General features: G+C 38.2%; 1 protein-coding gene across 1 annotated transcript in view; it reads right to left on the reverse strand.

Annotated features, from left to right (window-relative positions):
* Positions 1 to 1,274: 1,274 nt before the first annotated feature.
* Positions 1,275 to 16,707, reverse strand: part of Hacl1 (2-hydroxyacyl-CoA lyase 1) — a 47,628-nt gene continuing 32,195 nt past the window's right edge. Inside the window, exons 10-17 of the mRNA XM_013022167.1 lie at positions 13,499 to 13,604; positions 11,904 to 11,987; positions 10,020 to 10,121; positions 8,626 to 8,780; positions 7,404 to 7,562; positions 5,603 to 5,710; positions 2,965 to 3,151; positions 1,275 to 1,329 (exon numbers count right to left, since the gene is read on the reverse strand). Coding sequence (XP_012877621.1) covers positions 1,297 to 1,329; positions 2,965 to 3,151; positions 5,603 to 5,710; positions 7,404 to 7,562; positions 8,626 to 8,780; positions 10,020 to 10,121; positions 11,904 to 11,987; positions 13,499 to 13,604 — 934 coding nt within the window. The 3' untranslated portion in view covers positions 1,275 to 1,296. The remainder of the gene's footprint in view (positions 1,330 to 2,964; positions 3,152 to 5,602; positions 5,711 to 7,403; positions 7,563 to 8,625; positions 8,781 to 10,019; positions 10,122 to 11,903; positions 11,988 to 13,498; positions 13,605 to 16,707) is intronic.

Here is a 16,707-nt window from a genome sequence, read left to right on the forward strand (position 1 = left end):
GCTAGCCTTGAGCTGAAGAGCTGAGGAACGGCACCCAGGCCCAGAGTTCAGGCCCCACGACCGGAAAAAAAAAAAAAAGCAACCAATTCATAAACATAGGACAAGTTCCAATAGGCACTAAGCTATTAAGTGATCAGGACAAAATACAAATTAAAAGAGCTTAGCCTACATATCCAAACTTACTGAATAGGTCTCTATATTAGGTAACTCTTTTTTTGGTGGTACTGAGATTTGAACTCAGGGCCTCGTGTTTACAAGGCAGATGTTCTACTACTTGAGCCAAACCTTCAGGTTTTAACCCTCAACCCCCCTTAAATAGTTATTTCTGTAGTAGACTATTGTGTTATTCTGCTTTTCATTACTGTGACTTAAGTGGTAGAGCGCTAGCCTTGAGCTGAAGAGCTGAGGGACAGCGCCCAGGCCCAGAGTTCAGGCCCCACGACCGGACCAAAAAAAAAAAGAAAAGAAAATTACTTGGACACTTGGTCACATTCAACGAGATTTAATGTCAGTAAACTGATAGGCTACGTCGAAGGCAGAGAGTAACAGCTGGGCAGGATTACAAGTACAACTTTTATAAGAGCAGATTCATGTAAGACATGAGTGGGAAACTGTTGTGAAAGGAGTTAATTAATATTTACAGTTTTAACTGCACAAATAAGGGAGAGGGAAATTACATACCATTTGAAATTGCAGCTACCTACGTCACCTGTTTTTAGGTAAAAGCCTGTGTGTCACCTGTTTGCAGGTAAAGGCCTGTGTCACCTGATTTCAGGGAAAGGCAGTTTTGGTTTTGCCGAAGGTCTAGGGTGGCAGACTGAGTAAGATGTAGGAGGAAGGGCAACATTTTTCAGATGGCTCCATCATCACTAACAGTGCCACAGGTTAATGTCAAGCCTTTAAAAGCATATGAACCTTTGAGGATAATAGTGTCTTCGGTTTTTAATCCATTCCTTTACTATAAAATATACTTCATAAAGTTTTTGTACAATTTTAATATTAGTGTACTTATGTTGCAGAAAATAAAATTCCACTTTGTAAGAAAGAAAAAACTCAGGGCTAGGAAGGTGGCTCAGTGGTAGAGCGTTTGCCTTGCATGCATGAGGCCTTGGGTTCGATTCCACAGCACCACATAAGCAAAAAGAAAAAGCTGGAAGTGGCGCTGTGGCTCAAGTGGTAGAGAGCTAGCCTTGAGCTGAAGAACTGAGGGACAGCGCCCAGGCCCAGAGTTCAGATCCCACAACCAAAAAAAAAGAAAGAAAGAAAAACTCAAAGACCATCAACTGACATCTTTATTTACATATTAGAGCGAGTGAGCCAGTGGAATTCCTAGAGAAAGAAAAGATAGCATTCAGTCAGAAAGAACAAATGTACTGTACTATACGATGGTAATAAAATGATTTGCCTTTGGCCTAGTAAAAACAGAGCTAAAATTGATAAACTTTATCCTGCCTTGCATTGTGAAACAACCTAAAATGGCTTTCTGGGACCTCTTCCACTAACAGTAATCAGGCCACAAAAGACAATAGAGTCTGGCAGAAACAGAAATGCACTCAAATGGAGAGAGGAGATATTGGAAGCCCACAGAGGTCTGAGCTTTCAAGTCTGAGAGTAGAAAGAAGTGTGCATAAAAGCTTTTACAAGCACCAATTGCAACCTACACATGTGGCCTGTAGTATATGTAAAATTCTACTGGAATGAAAATAATATTCAAGTGGCTAAATGCAGGAAATATAAGAACAATCACAGAACTGAGGCAGGCTAGTGTAAGACTTGTGATACAGGAATCTAAAGCAAGCTAGAATTAGGAACTAAGACTGTAAAACTGCTAACACTGAAAGATTATATACTGTACTAAAAGCACACATATTTCTTTTCTCAGCACTCCCCTACCATCAATCCCCTTTCCCCCATTAATTTAGAATAGAAGCAACTTATCTGAACTTGTTCCAAATAAATAATGCACCCATCACTAAGAATTTCCTGGTACAGCAATTGTTTTAGTTAAAAGAATGTTTGTAGCCAGGTGCCGGTGGCTCACGCCTGTAATCCTAGCTACTCAGGAGGCTGAGATCTGAGGATCATGGTTCAAAGCCAGCCCGGGCAGGAAAGTCTGTGAGACTCTTATCTCCAATAAACCACTAGAAAACCAGAAGTGGCGCTGTGGCTCAGGAGGCAGAGGGCTTGCATTGTGCTAAAGAGCACAAGGGCAGCGCCCAAGCCCAGAGTTCAAGCCCCACAACCAACAACAGCAACAAAAAAAAATGCTTGTAAGAGTCACAAGTAATAGTAACCTGTATGACTACTGTTCAGTAACTCTAGAACTACAGTTGTCCTTTGCTATATTGCTGCTTCACTATATCGTAGTTTTAAAAATATATAGGTATATATGGGAAATAGTGATTCCTCACTTATCATAGGAGTTACATTCCAGAGAACCCCATGATAGGTGACAATCCACAAAGTAGCAATAAGTGAACCACAATATAGTGAGGGACAAGTATCTGAAGCTGCTACTTTGTGGATTTTCACCTATTACAGGGGTCTCTAAAGTATAATTCCCATAATAGGTGAGGGATCACTATATATCTCCATGCTTGGGTAATAACTTTGCAACAACAAAATGATTAAAATTAGATTCTTTAGTTTTATGTTTGTTGATAGAACTGGTTCTTTCTGGGCAGTTATCTTACACTGTCATGCACTATTCAATCATGAGATCACTGGGCTGTTCTACTCCCTACTGAACTGTAAGCTCTCCCACTGAACTGTAAGTCTAGTTTTGCTTGGCACACTCTCTCTCACACAGAACACCTGCCAGAATCTTACCTTATTCAGTGAATAAGACATGAAATTATCAAACTTGGAAATGGCTTAGAAAGAACTGTGGAGAGTGTTCCTTTCTGGAGAAGAACAGGGAGAGAGAAAATGAATTTTTACTTTCTTCATAACAAGTGCATTTACCTGGGCCTTCCGTGTGCTTTGTGGTTCAATCATGATGTTGATAAGAGAGGGTTCAGTTGTGTTGGCCAGGGTCTGTCTCAGGGATTTTTGGAGGTCTTCTGGTGTTTGTACAAAATACCCTTTGCCTCCAAATGCAGTCATGACCTGTTCATAATGTGCATTTGGCAAGAGACACACTGGAGGAACCCTGAAAAGAAAATCATGAATCAGTGAAAAAAATCATTCTATGAAATAGTTTGTGACAAACTTTAAGCTGAGCTAAAAGACATACTTTTACCTCCGATACTGAGGTACTAAGATGTCAGTACACGAATGATATGGTTTGGTTATCAAACATTCCCCTAAAAGGCTAATATATTAAAAGCTTAGTCCTTGCTGTGAGCAGTGTTCAGAGATAGGGGTTTGGGGAGGTGACTGGATTCAAAATCTGGACAAACTATTAGAAGGTGACTGTGGAAGATAGGGCCTGGTTGGAGAAAGTAAATCACTGAAAGTGACGCCTTGGGAGCTATAACTTGCCCTGGCCCCTTCCTGTTACTGCTTTGCTGTGCTTCCTGACTGCCATGAGGAAAGCTCCTTTGTTGTACCTTATACTCTGCCATGATGTGCAACTTTTCCTTAGGCCAAAGGTTACGTAACAGAATCAGTCTACCGTGAACTGAAAAAAAATCTCTGAAACTGTCAAAATAAACATTTCCTCAGCAGGCACTGGTGGCTCATGCCTGTAATCCTAGCTACTCAGGAGGCTGAGATTTGAGGATCACAGTTCAAAAACCAGCTTGGGCAGGAACATCTGTGAAACTTTATCTCCAATTAACCATCAGAAAACCAGAAGTGGTGCACAGCTCAAATGGTAGAGCACTCACATTGAGCTGAAGAGCTGAGGGACAGCACCCAGGCCCAGAGTTCAAGCCCCACAACTGACCAAAAAAGAGAAAAAGAGAGAGAGTGAGAGAGAAACATTTCCTCCCATAAACTGTTTCTTAAAAGTATTTATCATGGTAATGAAAAGTCTAACATAACAAAAAATTTATTCTATATTTTTCTGAGTATCTGGGACTATGAGGGTATACTACTATATCTAGCTTTCTACATTTTTAATTGAGTCCAACAGAATTTTCAGTGATGATGGAAATGTTTTATAGCCAATATGGTAGCCACTGGCCACCTATTTGCATGAGTGACTGAAATACAATTAAATTGAGCAGTTTAACTTTTAATTTCATTTAATGTTAATTAAATTTATGCTGTAACATGTGACTAGTGACTACTTTTTTTTTTGGGGGGGGGTCTGGTCGTGGGGCCTGAACTCTGGGCCTGGGCGCTGTCCCTCAGCTCTTCAGCTCAAGGCTAGCGCTCTACCACTTGAGCCACAGCGCCGCTTCTGGCTTTTTTCTTTTTGCTTATGTGGTGCTGAGGAATCGAACCCAGGACCTCATGCATGCAAGGCAAGCACTCTACCACTGAGCCACCTTCCCAGCCCTAGTGGCTACTACACTATACAGTACAGCCTACACTTTCAACTATACAAGTAAAAAAAAAAAAAAAAGAATGGTTACAGAAAAATAGCAATGATACAACATTCGAAGTCAGGGCAGCATAAACAAACATGTTGGTATCCTGTACCACCTCAAGCTCATACATTTACATCTGTCCTGTACTCCATAGCCAGCTATAACACTATCTTAGATTGACTCTGTTATCAGATAACCAAGATTTATCCATGTAGTAACAGAAAGGAAGACCATATTTTCTCCCTAGTATAGGAATAATAGGTTTGGGGTCTTTTGCAATAAGCTTTGCCATTAACAAGATACTTATTGATGTGAATCTTCAGTGGCTATCTGAATATAAACTATTTATGTAGCACCCAATCATAGATCATGTGATCAGAGGAATCAGGAATACAGGGCTGGCTTATTAAGAATCAACTATCAAAACAAACAATATTCATCTCTTACTTATTGACTGGATTTTTTTGTTTTTGGTCGGTCGTGGGGCTTGAACTCTGGGCCTGGGCGCTGTCCCTCAGCTCTTTAGCTCAAGGCTAGCGCTCTGCCACTTAAGCCACAGTACCACTTCCAACTTTTTTTTTTCTGTTTATGTGGTGCTGAGGAATTGAACCCAGGGCCTCATGCATGAGAGGCAAAAACTACTACTGAGCCACCTTCCCAGCCCAACTAGATTATTATTATAGCATTTATTTTTTTAGTTCTTTTTATATATGGGTAAAAAATGCTGTTAAGGGGCTGGGAAGTTGGCTCAGTGGTAGAGCGCTTGCCTTGCATGCCTGAGGCCCTGGGTTCGATTCCTCAGCACTATATAAGCAAAAAGAAAAAAAAGCCGGAAGTGGCGCTGTGGCTCAAGTGGTAGAGTGCTAGCCTTGAGCTGAAGAGCTGAGGGACAGCACTCAGGCCCAGAGTTCAGGCCCCACAACTGGACCAAAAAAAAAATATGCTGTTCATATTCAATTTTATATACATTATTAGAGTCTTGATAATTTTTGCCTTGATTGGCCTTAAACCTCTACCCTCCTGTCTCTGCCTCCCAAGTAGCTGGGATTAGAGGCATATGCCACCCTGATACAATAAACTTTTAAAGCACAGATTAAAATATATGAGACCAAGCAAATACTCACCTTGTAGTTGCATCATGAAATTTTAACATTTCTTTCCAAGAATCTGTATTAATACCTTGGTAAATTCCATTATTGTTCACTACTAAGAGTATGATTGGCAAATTGTACCTGTAAGTGAAAGCAAAATATGGAGGAAACTATTTTTAATCTAAGGCAATTTGTTTTCTTTAGGCTGAAATTTTCACTTTAAAAATAGATGACATCTTATAGGCTTTTTATAATATGAAGAGGAAAATTTAAAAACTCATGTGTTTATATCCTAGTAAAGAATACCAAATCATAAACAGAAACACTAAGTAGTGGTAAAAAGAATGCAAGAATGGGGGATAGTATTCTTATTTCATTTTTTAGCTATGGATCTTGGGCAAACTGCTGGACTCTTCTGAATCTTGATTTTTGAAGATCCAGATGTTAATAGGAAAAACACCTTCCCTGATGGTGAAGATGTTAACTAGTTTTTCAAGTAGTTTTTCATTTATTTATTAGCTGTTTGTACTTCTTCATTTGAAAAATGTCTTTTCAGATCCCTTGTCCATTTACCAATTGGATTATTGCTTATTTTGGTGTTTCATTTTCTGAGTTTCTAATATATTCTGATACTAATTCTGCCTATGCACACATATGCCAATAAAAAGCATCTATTTTGTCTGAAATGCAAAAAAAGAAAACGAAAAACATCTTTCCTAATTAATACCCCACATGGTTCCTAGGAGCACTGAGAAGTAACATTTCTTTTAATTGAGCCCCTCACAGACAAGCAGCCCTTACTAGATGCCATGAGACACTGTGACTAACATTCTCAATGTGCATTCAAAACACTGCACTTGTAATCAGAAATATATAGCATGGTGTGATCAGTAGAGGAAAAAGAACATCTAGCAATTTTCTATACACTATAACAAAGACAAAAAAAGACTGATTAAACTTCATTAGTGACTGGAAAAGAATATGGGTCTTGCTTTCTTTACACATAATATCTGAGGTCAGGTGGTACAGACAAAACTACAGTGCCCACTGTTAAATAAGAGAAATGTGGTAACTATTTGTTCTTTATGCTAAAAAGGAGTAATCACTCTCTAGAAGACTAATTTCCCCATAAATTATCTTTTTGGTATATATCACTTAGTTGTCAATAGAGATATTCTAACAGGCAATCTCACCCTTCATCTTGACAGTTTTATGTATCAAAGCTTTGAAAGATCCAAAACATCTTTCAAAGCTTTGATATGTCAAATATCAAAAGACCTATATAAGAGCCCTGACTTAGAATGTTTTTACCATAGGTAAATATAGCTAGGGATAAAGCTCTCATACTTGTATAGTAGAGCCACAGTCATGAGTTTCTCCAAGAATACTCACAACTACAAGATATATGAATGGCACACATTCACTGAATTGCATCTGAAATGTTAACTTAATGATCTCATTTGGTCCTCACAACCATCTGCAAGGCAGGAGGTATTCCTATGCTTGTTTTAGAGATGAGTGCCACTTAGCTCTGGCATGGTGGAACCATGTTTAAATTTGGATTACTTGTCCCAGAGGCTAAGCCCTCCATCTCCCAGCAGAAAACAAGCTTCTCTTAGGCCTCAACATCTTTTCTTCAGTGATCTCAAAACTACTTTCCACAGCAATGCAGATTTTTAGTATGCTCATACTGTCTTGGGAGAGAAAAATCCTGGTCACTTAACTTGGGATCCTCAAGACACAGTACCATATTATACACAAGGCACCTGGCAGTGATGAACACCTGGCAACTATGTCAGTCAAGTGGGTCTCATGTGAAAGGACTCTGTTTTACCTGCAGATGGTTTCCACCTCCATGCCAGAAAAGCCAAAGGCACTGTCTCCTTCCACACAGATGACCCGCTGCTTGGGGTTTCTATCTTTAGCCACTAGAGCAGCTGCAATAGCAAATCCCAAACCAACACCCATTATTCCAAAAGTGCCAGCATCAAGCCTGTTAGGGAACAAAGCTAAAATAAAACTCTGGAGAATGAAACAGAGGGTAGGGCTGGCACAAATTTTCTAGTTATTCTTACATGGTTTAAGAAAAAACAAAAAAATAGATGCTCCTTTTCTTCTACATAAAATATTTAGAGTATAAGAAACTAAATTGTCAAAGACAAGGAACATGAGAAGAAACAGTAACTCATGTCTGTTTAGAGAACATTAAGTATACAAATTATCACATGCTACCAAAGACATACTAAGCATATAAAACTTCACCTAAGAATACTTATACATCGAACATTCAGTCCTCAAATGTTTTCTTTTTGGGTCAGTCGTGGGGCCTGGGCACTGTCCCTCAGCTATTCAGCTCAAGGGTAGCACTATACCACTTGAGTCACAGTACCACTTCCGGCTTTTTCTGTCTATGTGGTACTGAAGAATCAAACCCAGGGCCTCATGCATACAAGGCAAGCACCCTACCACTAAGCAACCTTCCCAACCCTTCAAATGTTTTCTTAATCTGCATTGTTGTAGTTTCAAATTACATATAATTAATTATAATTTCCTTCTTGGAAATCTTATTTTTGGCTGGTAGTAGAGTTTCAACTTAGGGCCTCACACTCTTACTCAGCTTTTTCTGCTCACATCTGGAGCGCTACTATTTGAGCCATACCTCCAATGTAAAGTTTTTTTGGGTTCTTTTTTTGCAGGTTTACTGGAGATAACAGTCTTTCAGAGACCAGGCGCTGATGGCTCATGCCTGTACTCAGGAGCCTGAAATCTGAGAATTGTGGTTTGAAGTCAGCCTGGCAGAAAAGTCCCCATGAGACTCTTATCTCCTGTTAACAATTCAAAACCTGTCATGGAGCTGTGACTCAAAGCAACAGATCACTAGCTTTGAGCAAAAGAGCTCAAGGGCAGTGCCCAGGCTCTAAGTTCAAATCCTACCACCACCACCAACAAAAAGTCTGCCCATGTAGACTTCAGGCTGCTGTCTTCAGATCTCAGCCTCCTGATTAGCTAGGAATAGTAGCAGCTATTGGTGCCAGGGTCTTTCTTAGAATTCTTACCTGTGACGAGGAAAATAGTTTTGAAGCACAGTACGTCCAATGTCCATAGTATTTGCTCCTTCACTTACTATAAAACAGTCTCTGGGTAGCTGTTCTTGAATGTGGTAGAATACTGTGTAATAATTCATAGGTAGGGACTTTTTGGAAGCTAACTCCTAAAACAGGAGAGAGGAATATGCTCTAAATTAGATTAGGATACAATGGAAACAAACAGTGCCAATAAGCTACTATCTATCAAACTTATTTGGGAACAGGTGAGCAACATCTATGAGCTATCAGATACTCATGGCTACACTTTGACCTATGTATGGGGACATACAAGAAAAATGTGTAATCTTACCAGACAAGCAGAAAAGGTCAAAAGCTATGTACATATGACCTTAGAAAATGATGCTAAACAAAATGAACCCCAAGATAGGGAAACAAGAGGTTTTTTTTCTTTGTCACTGTTGTTTTTAATGTACTATGTGATTTTTGTTTCTTTTATATGTTCTTCCCCCTATAGTATAACTCCTATTGTCACTGTCACTGTATTTGATTCTGGTTCCCTGAAATAACAAAATGCTGAAACCAGTTTACAAGCTGACCCATTGTAACGAGATGTACAAGACACTATGTTGAAAATGAACTTCACAACTTGGTGTGGGGGAGGGAGGAGTTGGGGAGGTGGGAAGGGAAAGGATAATAGGGGGAAAATAAACGAGGAGGTAACAATGCTCTATAGGAAATGTATTCATTACCTTACTCATGTAACTATAACCCCTCTGTACAGTATCTTTACAATAAAAAAATTTTAAAAAAGAATAATGTGTTCCAGATCCCAGTTTAGGACATAATAAAATAAGCTGGAAAATATCTCTTATCCTAGAGATCCTAGATAAACAGTAACATGGAAAATTCTGGAAAGTCCTTAAGTCCCATAACTGGGAAACACTGGGTTAAACAAAAATAAACCATTTTGAGCACTCTTGGGAAAACATTGCCTCAGAAAAACTGAAAATTTTATTCCAAAGTATTTTTATCTAAAATATTATGGCTCCAACTTTAAAATGAAAATGTTAGGATTATAGAATACAATCTCAAAATTCAGTTCTACTCCCACACACTGGCAGTAAAAAAGTTAGTTGTGTCACATCCATAATTGTAGAGTCCTTGAATGGAGTGAAAACCAGCAAGGTACAGTGCTCTGCCTTCTAGGGCTGACAGAAGAGCTACCAGGGATTTTAGTAGCAACTGTCCCATCTGGCTGCAATACCACCCCTTTTTGAGCCTTATGATTATTAGCATGTGATCTTTCAGATTGATGGTTCCTAGGAATGCATATATCATGTTATAGCAAAGCCAAGAAACTCATCAGCCCAAGTGTCTCTGAGTTTCAGTGGGTCCCACATTACCTTGGATATAGCTTCATTGCTCTCCATTTTCTCCTTCAGAGCCTTCCACCATTTGGTCTCTGTAGGATATTGCCATGGTGTTTTATCAAATTGTTCTAAAAGCTGTTAACAAAAACAAAACTCTCACAATTTTAAAAATTTTCTACATTAAATTTATATTGCATTAATTTAATTTTTTTAAATCTCTCTGTGTCAGGTACCAGTGGCTCACTCCTGTTTTCCTAGCTACTCAGGAAACTGAGGTCTAGAGAATTGTGGTTTAAAACCAGCCAATGTTAAAAAAAACAAAACAACAAAAAAAAAACCTGTTAGATTCTATATCCAAAACAACTAGCAAAACTAGGGCAAAAGGCATGGCTCAAGAGGTAGAATGCAGCTGGGCACTGGTGGCTCACACCTATAATCCTAGATACTGAGGAGGCTGAGATCTGAGGATTGAGGTTTGAAGAGAGCCCAGGCAGGAAAGTCTGTGAGACTCTCATCTCCAATTAACCACCAGAAAATTGGAAATGGAGCTATGGTTTAAAGTGGTGGAGCACTAGCCTGGAGCAAAAGAGCTCAGGGACAGCGCCCAAGCCGAGTTCAAGCCCTATAACCAACAAGAAAAAAAAAAAAAAAAAGAGGTAGAATGCCAGCACAGTAAGTGTGAGGCCCTGAGTTCAAACCTTAATACCTTAAAAAAATAAAACAACTTTCTTTTTCTTTCTTGGTAATATTGGGATCTGAATTCAGGGCTTGATTGAGCCCCACCCCTAGTATTTTTTCCAAGGCCAGCCTCGGATTTCACTTGTTTGTTTAGATAGGGTTTTGTTAACTTCTTGCCCAGGCTGGCCTTGGATCAAAATCCTCCAGATCTCAGCCTCTAAAGTAGCTGAAAAATCTCTTCCTAAAGTTATAATGTTCTACTATTCTGCCCTTCACATTGTCCATACTGTTTTTCCTCTGTGCAACAAAACTGATAGAAGACAAATAGATAACATGGTAAGCGTTTGTCTGGGTTAGTATGGACTTCTGTTAGATGTTAGGATTCCTATAGGACAGAGGGAAGTGTTACCTCCTTCTCAGGGGCTCTTAAACCTTAGTGTCAATCTCTGACACTACAAGGAGAACCAGTACTCAACAGAACCCTTACAGAAAGACTGACAAATCCCTTAAGAGTCCTATGATAGACCAAATGATCCAGAGTAATTTCACATATGAACAGTACTTGCATCTTAGATATTGAATAGCTATGACTATAAGTATCACCTGAAGATCATGTCACAAATTAATCATACTGAAATATAGAAATTATGTAAAACTAATAGGAACCCAGAGAAGTCACTGATTATACAGTCTGAAAAGTAAAAAGGTCTTTATTGTTAAAAAAAAAAAAAGCTTTTGTTCAGTGGGTAAACCATTTCTTGGCTGAAAAGTTATATTACAATTTTTCAGATAGTTGGATCCTACATAGTACATCCTAGTTTGCCTACTGGATGAATTTAAATTTTTTTTTTTTTGCCGGTCATGGGGCCTGAACTCTGGGCTTGGGTGCTGTCCCTCAGCTCTTCAGCTCAAGGCTAGCACTCTACCACTGGAGCCACAGCGCCACTTCCAGCTTTTTCTGTTTATGTGGTGCTGAGGAATCGAACCCAGGGCCTCATGCTTGCAAGGCAAGCACTCTACCGCTGAGCTACCTTCCCAGCCCTGAATTTAAATTTTTAAGTGTTTTCCAAAATTATTTAACTTACATAAGTATGAGCTTTGTACAAGCTGGATTTGCCAAGTTCCAAAGTTGGATTTAGGTGCTCTCTATCATAACTTTTGTTCAAAAAGGACAACAGACTTGTCACCAAACAAATCAAGATTATAACATAAGCTAAGTTCTAGGTAAAAAGTTCTTACCTGTTCAGTAACAGCATTTATATTGCCCAGCAAAGTCACTGCAGGCCTTACATTATTCCCCAATTCTTCTGCACAGATATCAACCTAAAAAAGAAAAGGCAGAAGGATAGGCCTATCTATTTTTTTAATCTTTTTGAGATAGGGTCTAAGTAGATAGCATAGGCTAGCCTCCAACAGGCATGTACCAACCATGACCAGTCATATTTATTCTTTTATTTATTTATTTTTACATATGCCAATACTGTGTCTTGAACTCAGAGCCTTGTGCTTTTGCTGATGTTCTACCATTTGAGTCATATTTCCAGTCTGGCATTTTATTGGCTAATTAGAGATATGGACTCTCGGACTTTCTGTCCGGGCTGCCTTTGAACTTTGATCCTTTAGTCTTATGCGTAGCTAGGATTACAGGTGTGAGCCACCAGTGCCTGGTGATGTTTATTTTAAATCTCTTACAAGAAATCAGTTAAAAGTTGAATACAAGAACTGAGTATATATAACATATGATAAAGAACATTTGATATTAAAGACGTTCCTTTGCAAAAGTTCATAGAACTATATTGAGTATTACAGCTAGTAAAAAGAACTTTATCATCTTCTTTCACTTTAAAATACACTCAATGGAAATGTAACAATCAGATATCCCTCTGTATAACCAATATAAGGTAATAAAAATAAAATACAGTAAAGTGCACTGTATGGAACTTTAGTATGGCCCATTACACTCACAGGGATGCACTGATTTGCTGAGTTATACTTTGAATCTAACCAGGTTCTACTGAATTACATTTGAATAAATACCTAGAGCACAGGTTCTCAAATTCAAACATATAGCATATATTAGAGGGCTTGTTAAACCACAGATTGCAAGAGGCCACTTCAGAGTTTCTGATTTCAGCAGGTGTGGGATAGTTTCCTGGGTGAAAACAGAGTAGTGTAGAGATTTCTAACCATAAAGTGAAAGGTTTTACATGTAAAAGAAAAGTAGGCTCATTCTTGTAATCTTAGCCACTTAGGAGGCTGAGATCTGAGGATCATAGTTTGAAGCCAGCCTGGGCAGGAAAGTATATGAGACACTTATCTCCAATTAATCCCAAAAAGCCAGAAGCAGGGCTGTGGTTTAAGTGGTAGAGCTCTAGCCTTGAGCACAAAAGCTGAGGGACAGCACCAAGATCCTGAGTTCAAGCCCTAGGACCAGCACACACACACACAAAAGATACATTCCTTAACAATGGTAAATGCTTCATTCTAAATTTACCACTCTATATGAAAAAATAAATAAATTTACAACTCTATTAAACCTCTTTTTTCTATCTTTAAATACACTCAAACTGTAAAAAAGAGGCAAATTATGCTTTCCAAACCATTTGAAACTTGATTTTAAAAGATTTTCTGGTGGGAAGTGGAAGGCTATGCTTTATAGGCTTGAAAAGCCAACTTACTTTTGTACATGTAATTATATTACACAGCTTATAAAATTCATTTTTGTAAAAAGAGAAGAGGTTCTTTACAAAAGCCAAAAACAGCAGAGGTGAAAATAGCTGAGAAGGTGAACAATGAACCACAAATAGCTCTGATCTGAAATCTCTTCTGAGTACCTGAATAAACTTCACATGTGGGTGATATCTTGGAGGCAGTCCAAAATGTAACATCCAATTTAGTCTTGCACCAAATAACACAATCACATCAGCATATTTCAAAGCCCTATTTAAAAAAAATCTGATATAACACAAAAACTAGACATATCTTTTACTTGATTTATTCTATAATTAATTTTTAAAGTAGTCTGAATAACTTAGAGCTTACATTAGATTTGCAAAACAGCTTTCAGAATAAATATGATCCTTCATACGAAATACTTTTTTGTTATTATTATTTTGGTTTTTGAGACAGGGTCTTGCTTTTTATATCAAGCTGGACTTAATCTCACAATCTTCCTGTCTCAGCCTTACAAGCTCTGGGATTACAGGCAAGCACCACAATACTTGGCCCAAAAGATCAGGTAAGGCATCACCAATTAGTTTCTAGTATCTTGATCATTGTAGCTTGGGTTCTTTGCACAGTGAAAAATTTCAAGAAGCCTATATATGGTGCTATAAGTTTACTTAGAGTTAGCAGACAGTAATATTATATGGCTGTGAATTCCAATAAGAACTTTTCATAAGTAGAGAAAAAGAACTGGATAAGAGTCCAAAGAATTCCTTCACTTTAATGAAACACATGGGTATACATCCACTCTCAGTACCGACTACCTAACTTTATCCTTTTTCTTTCCTTGTGTGTGTATGTGTGCGCGCGCGTGCGTGCGTGTGTGCGCATGCGTGTGTGTGTGTGTGTGTGTGTGTGTGCGTGTGTGTGTGTGTGTGTGTGTGTGTGTGTACTAGGACTTGAGTTCAGGGGCTGGGCACGGTCCTGTAGCTTTTTTGCTCAAGACTAGTAGTCTATTGAGCCACAGCTCTACTTCTGGTTTTCTGCTAGCTAACTGGAGATAAGACTATCACAGATTTTCCTGACTGGGCTAGCTTCAAACCTCAATCTTTAGATCTCATCCTCCTAAGTAGCTAGGATTACAGGCATAAGCCACTGGTGCCCGACTACCCTGCTTCATTCTATTCCTTTTATTCAATTGTACTTAGCATCTCATAACATTCTTTATGAGTGATTTAATATACTTATGTGGATTATATTTTTATCTTTACTATGTTGACTATTGACTGTTTACTGTATTAATACCTATTCCCACCCCACTGGAAAGTAAAGCTCTATTAGGACGGGAAGCTTATCTGCTTTACCTATTGATATATATATATATATATATATATATACACATATATATGTTGATATATATATATATATATAAAGCCCAATAAATAAACATGTACCAAGTGGCTAAAAAAGTTATACCAAGTATGTCTAACAGTTTTCATATTTCCAATCTATGTTGTATCTTGACCAATAAGTTAAGTGACTCTAGGGGCTGGGAAGGTGGCTCAGTGGTAGAGTGCTTGCCTTGCATGCATGAGGCCCTAGGTTTGATTCCACAGCACCACATAAGCAGAAAAAGCTGGAAGTAGCACTGTGGCTCAACTGGTAGAGCACTACCCTTGAGGAACAGTGCCCAGGCCCAGAGTTCAGGCCCCACGATTGACCAAAAAAAAAAAGTTAAGTGATTCTAATATATCTCTAATGATTCTTCCTTTGATATCACACTGACATTATTATAGATAACCTGCTTTCTTTTTGTTTACCTTGTAGATCTAGTCTTCTTTTTTAAGTTATATCATGTTGTTTCGGATATGGCTTCTGTAACACACCTAGCTGTTACTATTATCAATCCAATCTGAATATTTTTGCTTTTTTCCAAGAGAGTTCATCATAATTGCTAGCAGTTATGTTTGGTTTTACTTTTCACTGTTTTGCTTTTTGACTGCTTTTTTCCCCTATATTTTGAGGGTTTTTTTTTGTTCTGTCTTCTCCAGTAATAAATACATTTTTTCCCACAGGAATTCTATTATCATTTCAAGTACATACTCAAAAAGTATTTGCATATGCTGTACCTGTTCTAGGTGACCATATTTAATTGATAAAAACTCTAAGAGGCAGGATAGATTAACTTATTGATACTCATCCTTTAAATTATTGATCAAACTATAGTTCTCTGCAAGCCTCTCTTATACTGTAGTGCCATAAAATGTGGCTAGAATGAAGATAAACTTTAATCAAAATTAAAATATTTTAAAAGCTTAATAATGTAAAAGTTAATTTGGTTATTTTACCAAATATATTAAATGTAAAAGCTTGATCTCATAAGATAGTATTAAGTAAGCAACAATTAAGCAGTAAACAAGGTTTTTTTTGTTTTTAATTTTTTCCAGTCCTGGGCTTGAACTCAAGGCCTGGGCATGGTCCCTAAACTACTTTTGCTCAAGGCTAACACTCTACCACATGAGCCACACTGCCACTTCCAGCTTTTTCTGCTTATGTGATACTGAGGAATTGAACCGAGAGCTTCATGAATGCTAGACAAGCACTCTATCACTCAGCCACATTCCCAGCCCAAACAAGACATTATTGAAAGGCTCAAAATTCATTTTATCTCATAGAAGAGAACAAAGACATCAACTGCATGATGGTGGTAAACTACAGAGAAGAAAGGAGACCACAAGATAAAGATACACAGAATATTAATCTGTAATTTTTTGTTAAAAAAAACAAACCCATAAACACACAAAAACCTTTGCCTAGTATAGTGATGGCAGTACACATCTGTAAATCCAAGTACTTGGAAGACTGAGACAGGATGATTAAGAGCTCAACGCCATCTTCAGTTACATAGTGAGTTCAAGGCCAGCCTAGGCTACATATTCAGATTCTATCTCAAAAAAAAGAAAAGAAAGACTAAGTTAATATGACAAAGTTGTGTAGTACTATCTGAAATGTTCAGCCTGAGCTACAGATATAGTGAGACTCTGTCACAAAAAAAAAAGAAAAGAAAAAGAGCCTAGCAGATTCAGTGTCTGGTGAGCCCCTGTTTCTCTACTGTGGAGAAGGCTTGTTGCTGTCTTCACACAGTGGATGGGGTCCCAGCGTTTCCTTTGATTTCTTTCATAAGGTGCTAATCTCATTCATGAGGGTTGCCCTTCTGACTCAAATCATTTTTCCAAAGGCCCACTTATTTTTTTTTAAATTTTTTTTAAATTTTATTTTATTTGTGAACATGCTGTACAGAGGGGTTACAATTACATGGGCAGGATAATGCGTACATTTCTTACCAAGCATTGCAGCCTCCTCCTTTGTTTACCCTTCA

The sequence above is a fragment of the Dipodomys ordii genome, unplaced genomic scaffold (assembly GCF_000151885.1).
Source record: "Dipodomys ordii isolate 6190 unplaced genomic scaffold, Dord_2.0 Scaffold60, whole genome shotgun sequence".
NCBI classification, from domain to species: Eukaryota; Metazoa; Chordata; class Mammalia; order Rodentia; family Heteromyidae; genus Dipodomys; species Dipodomys ordii.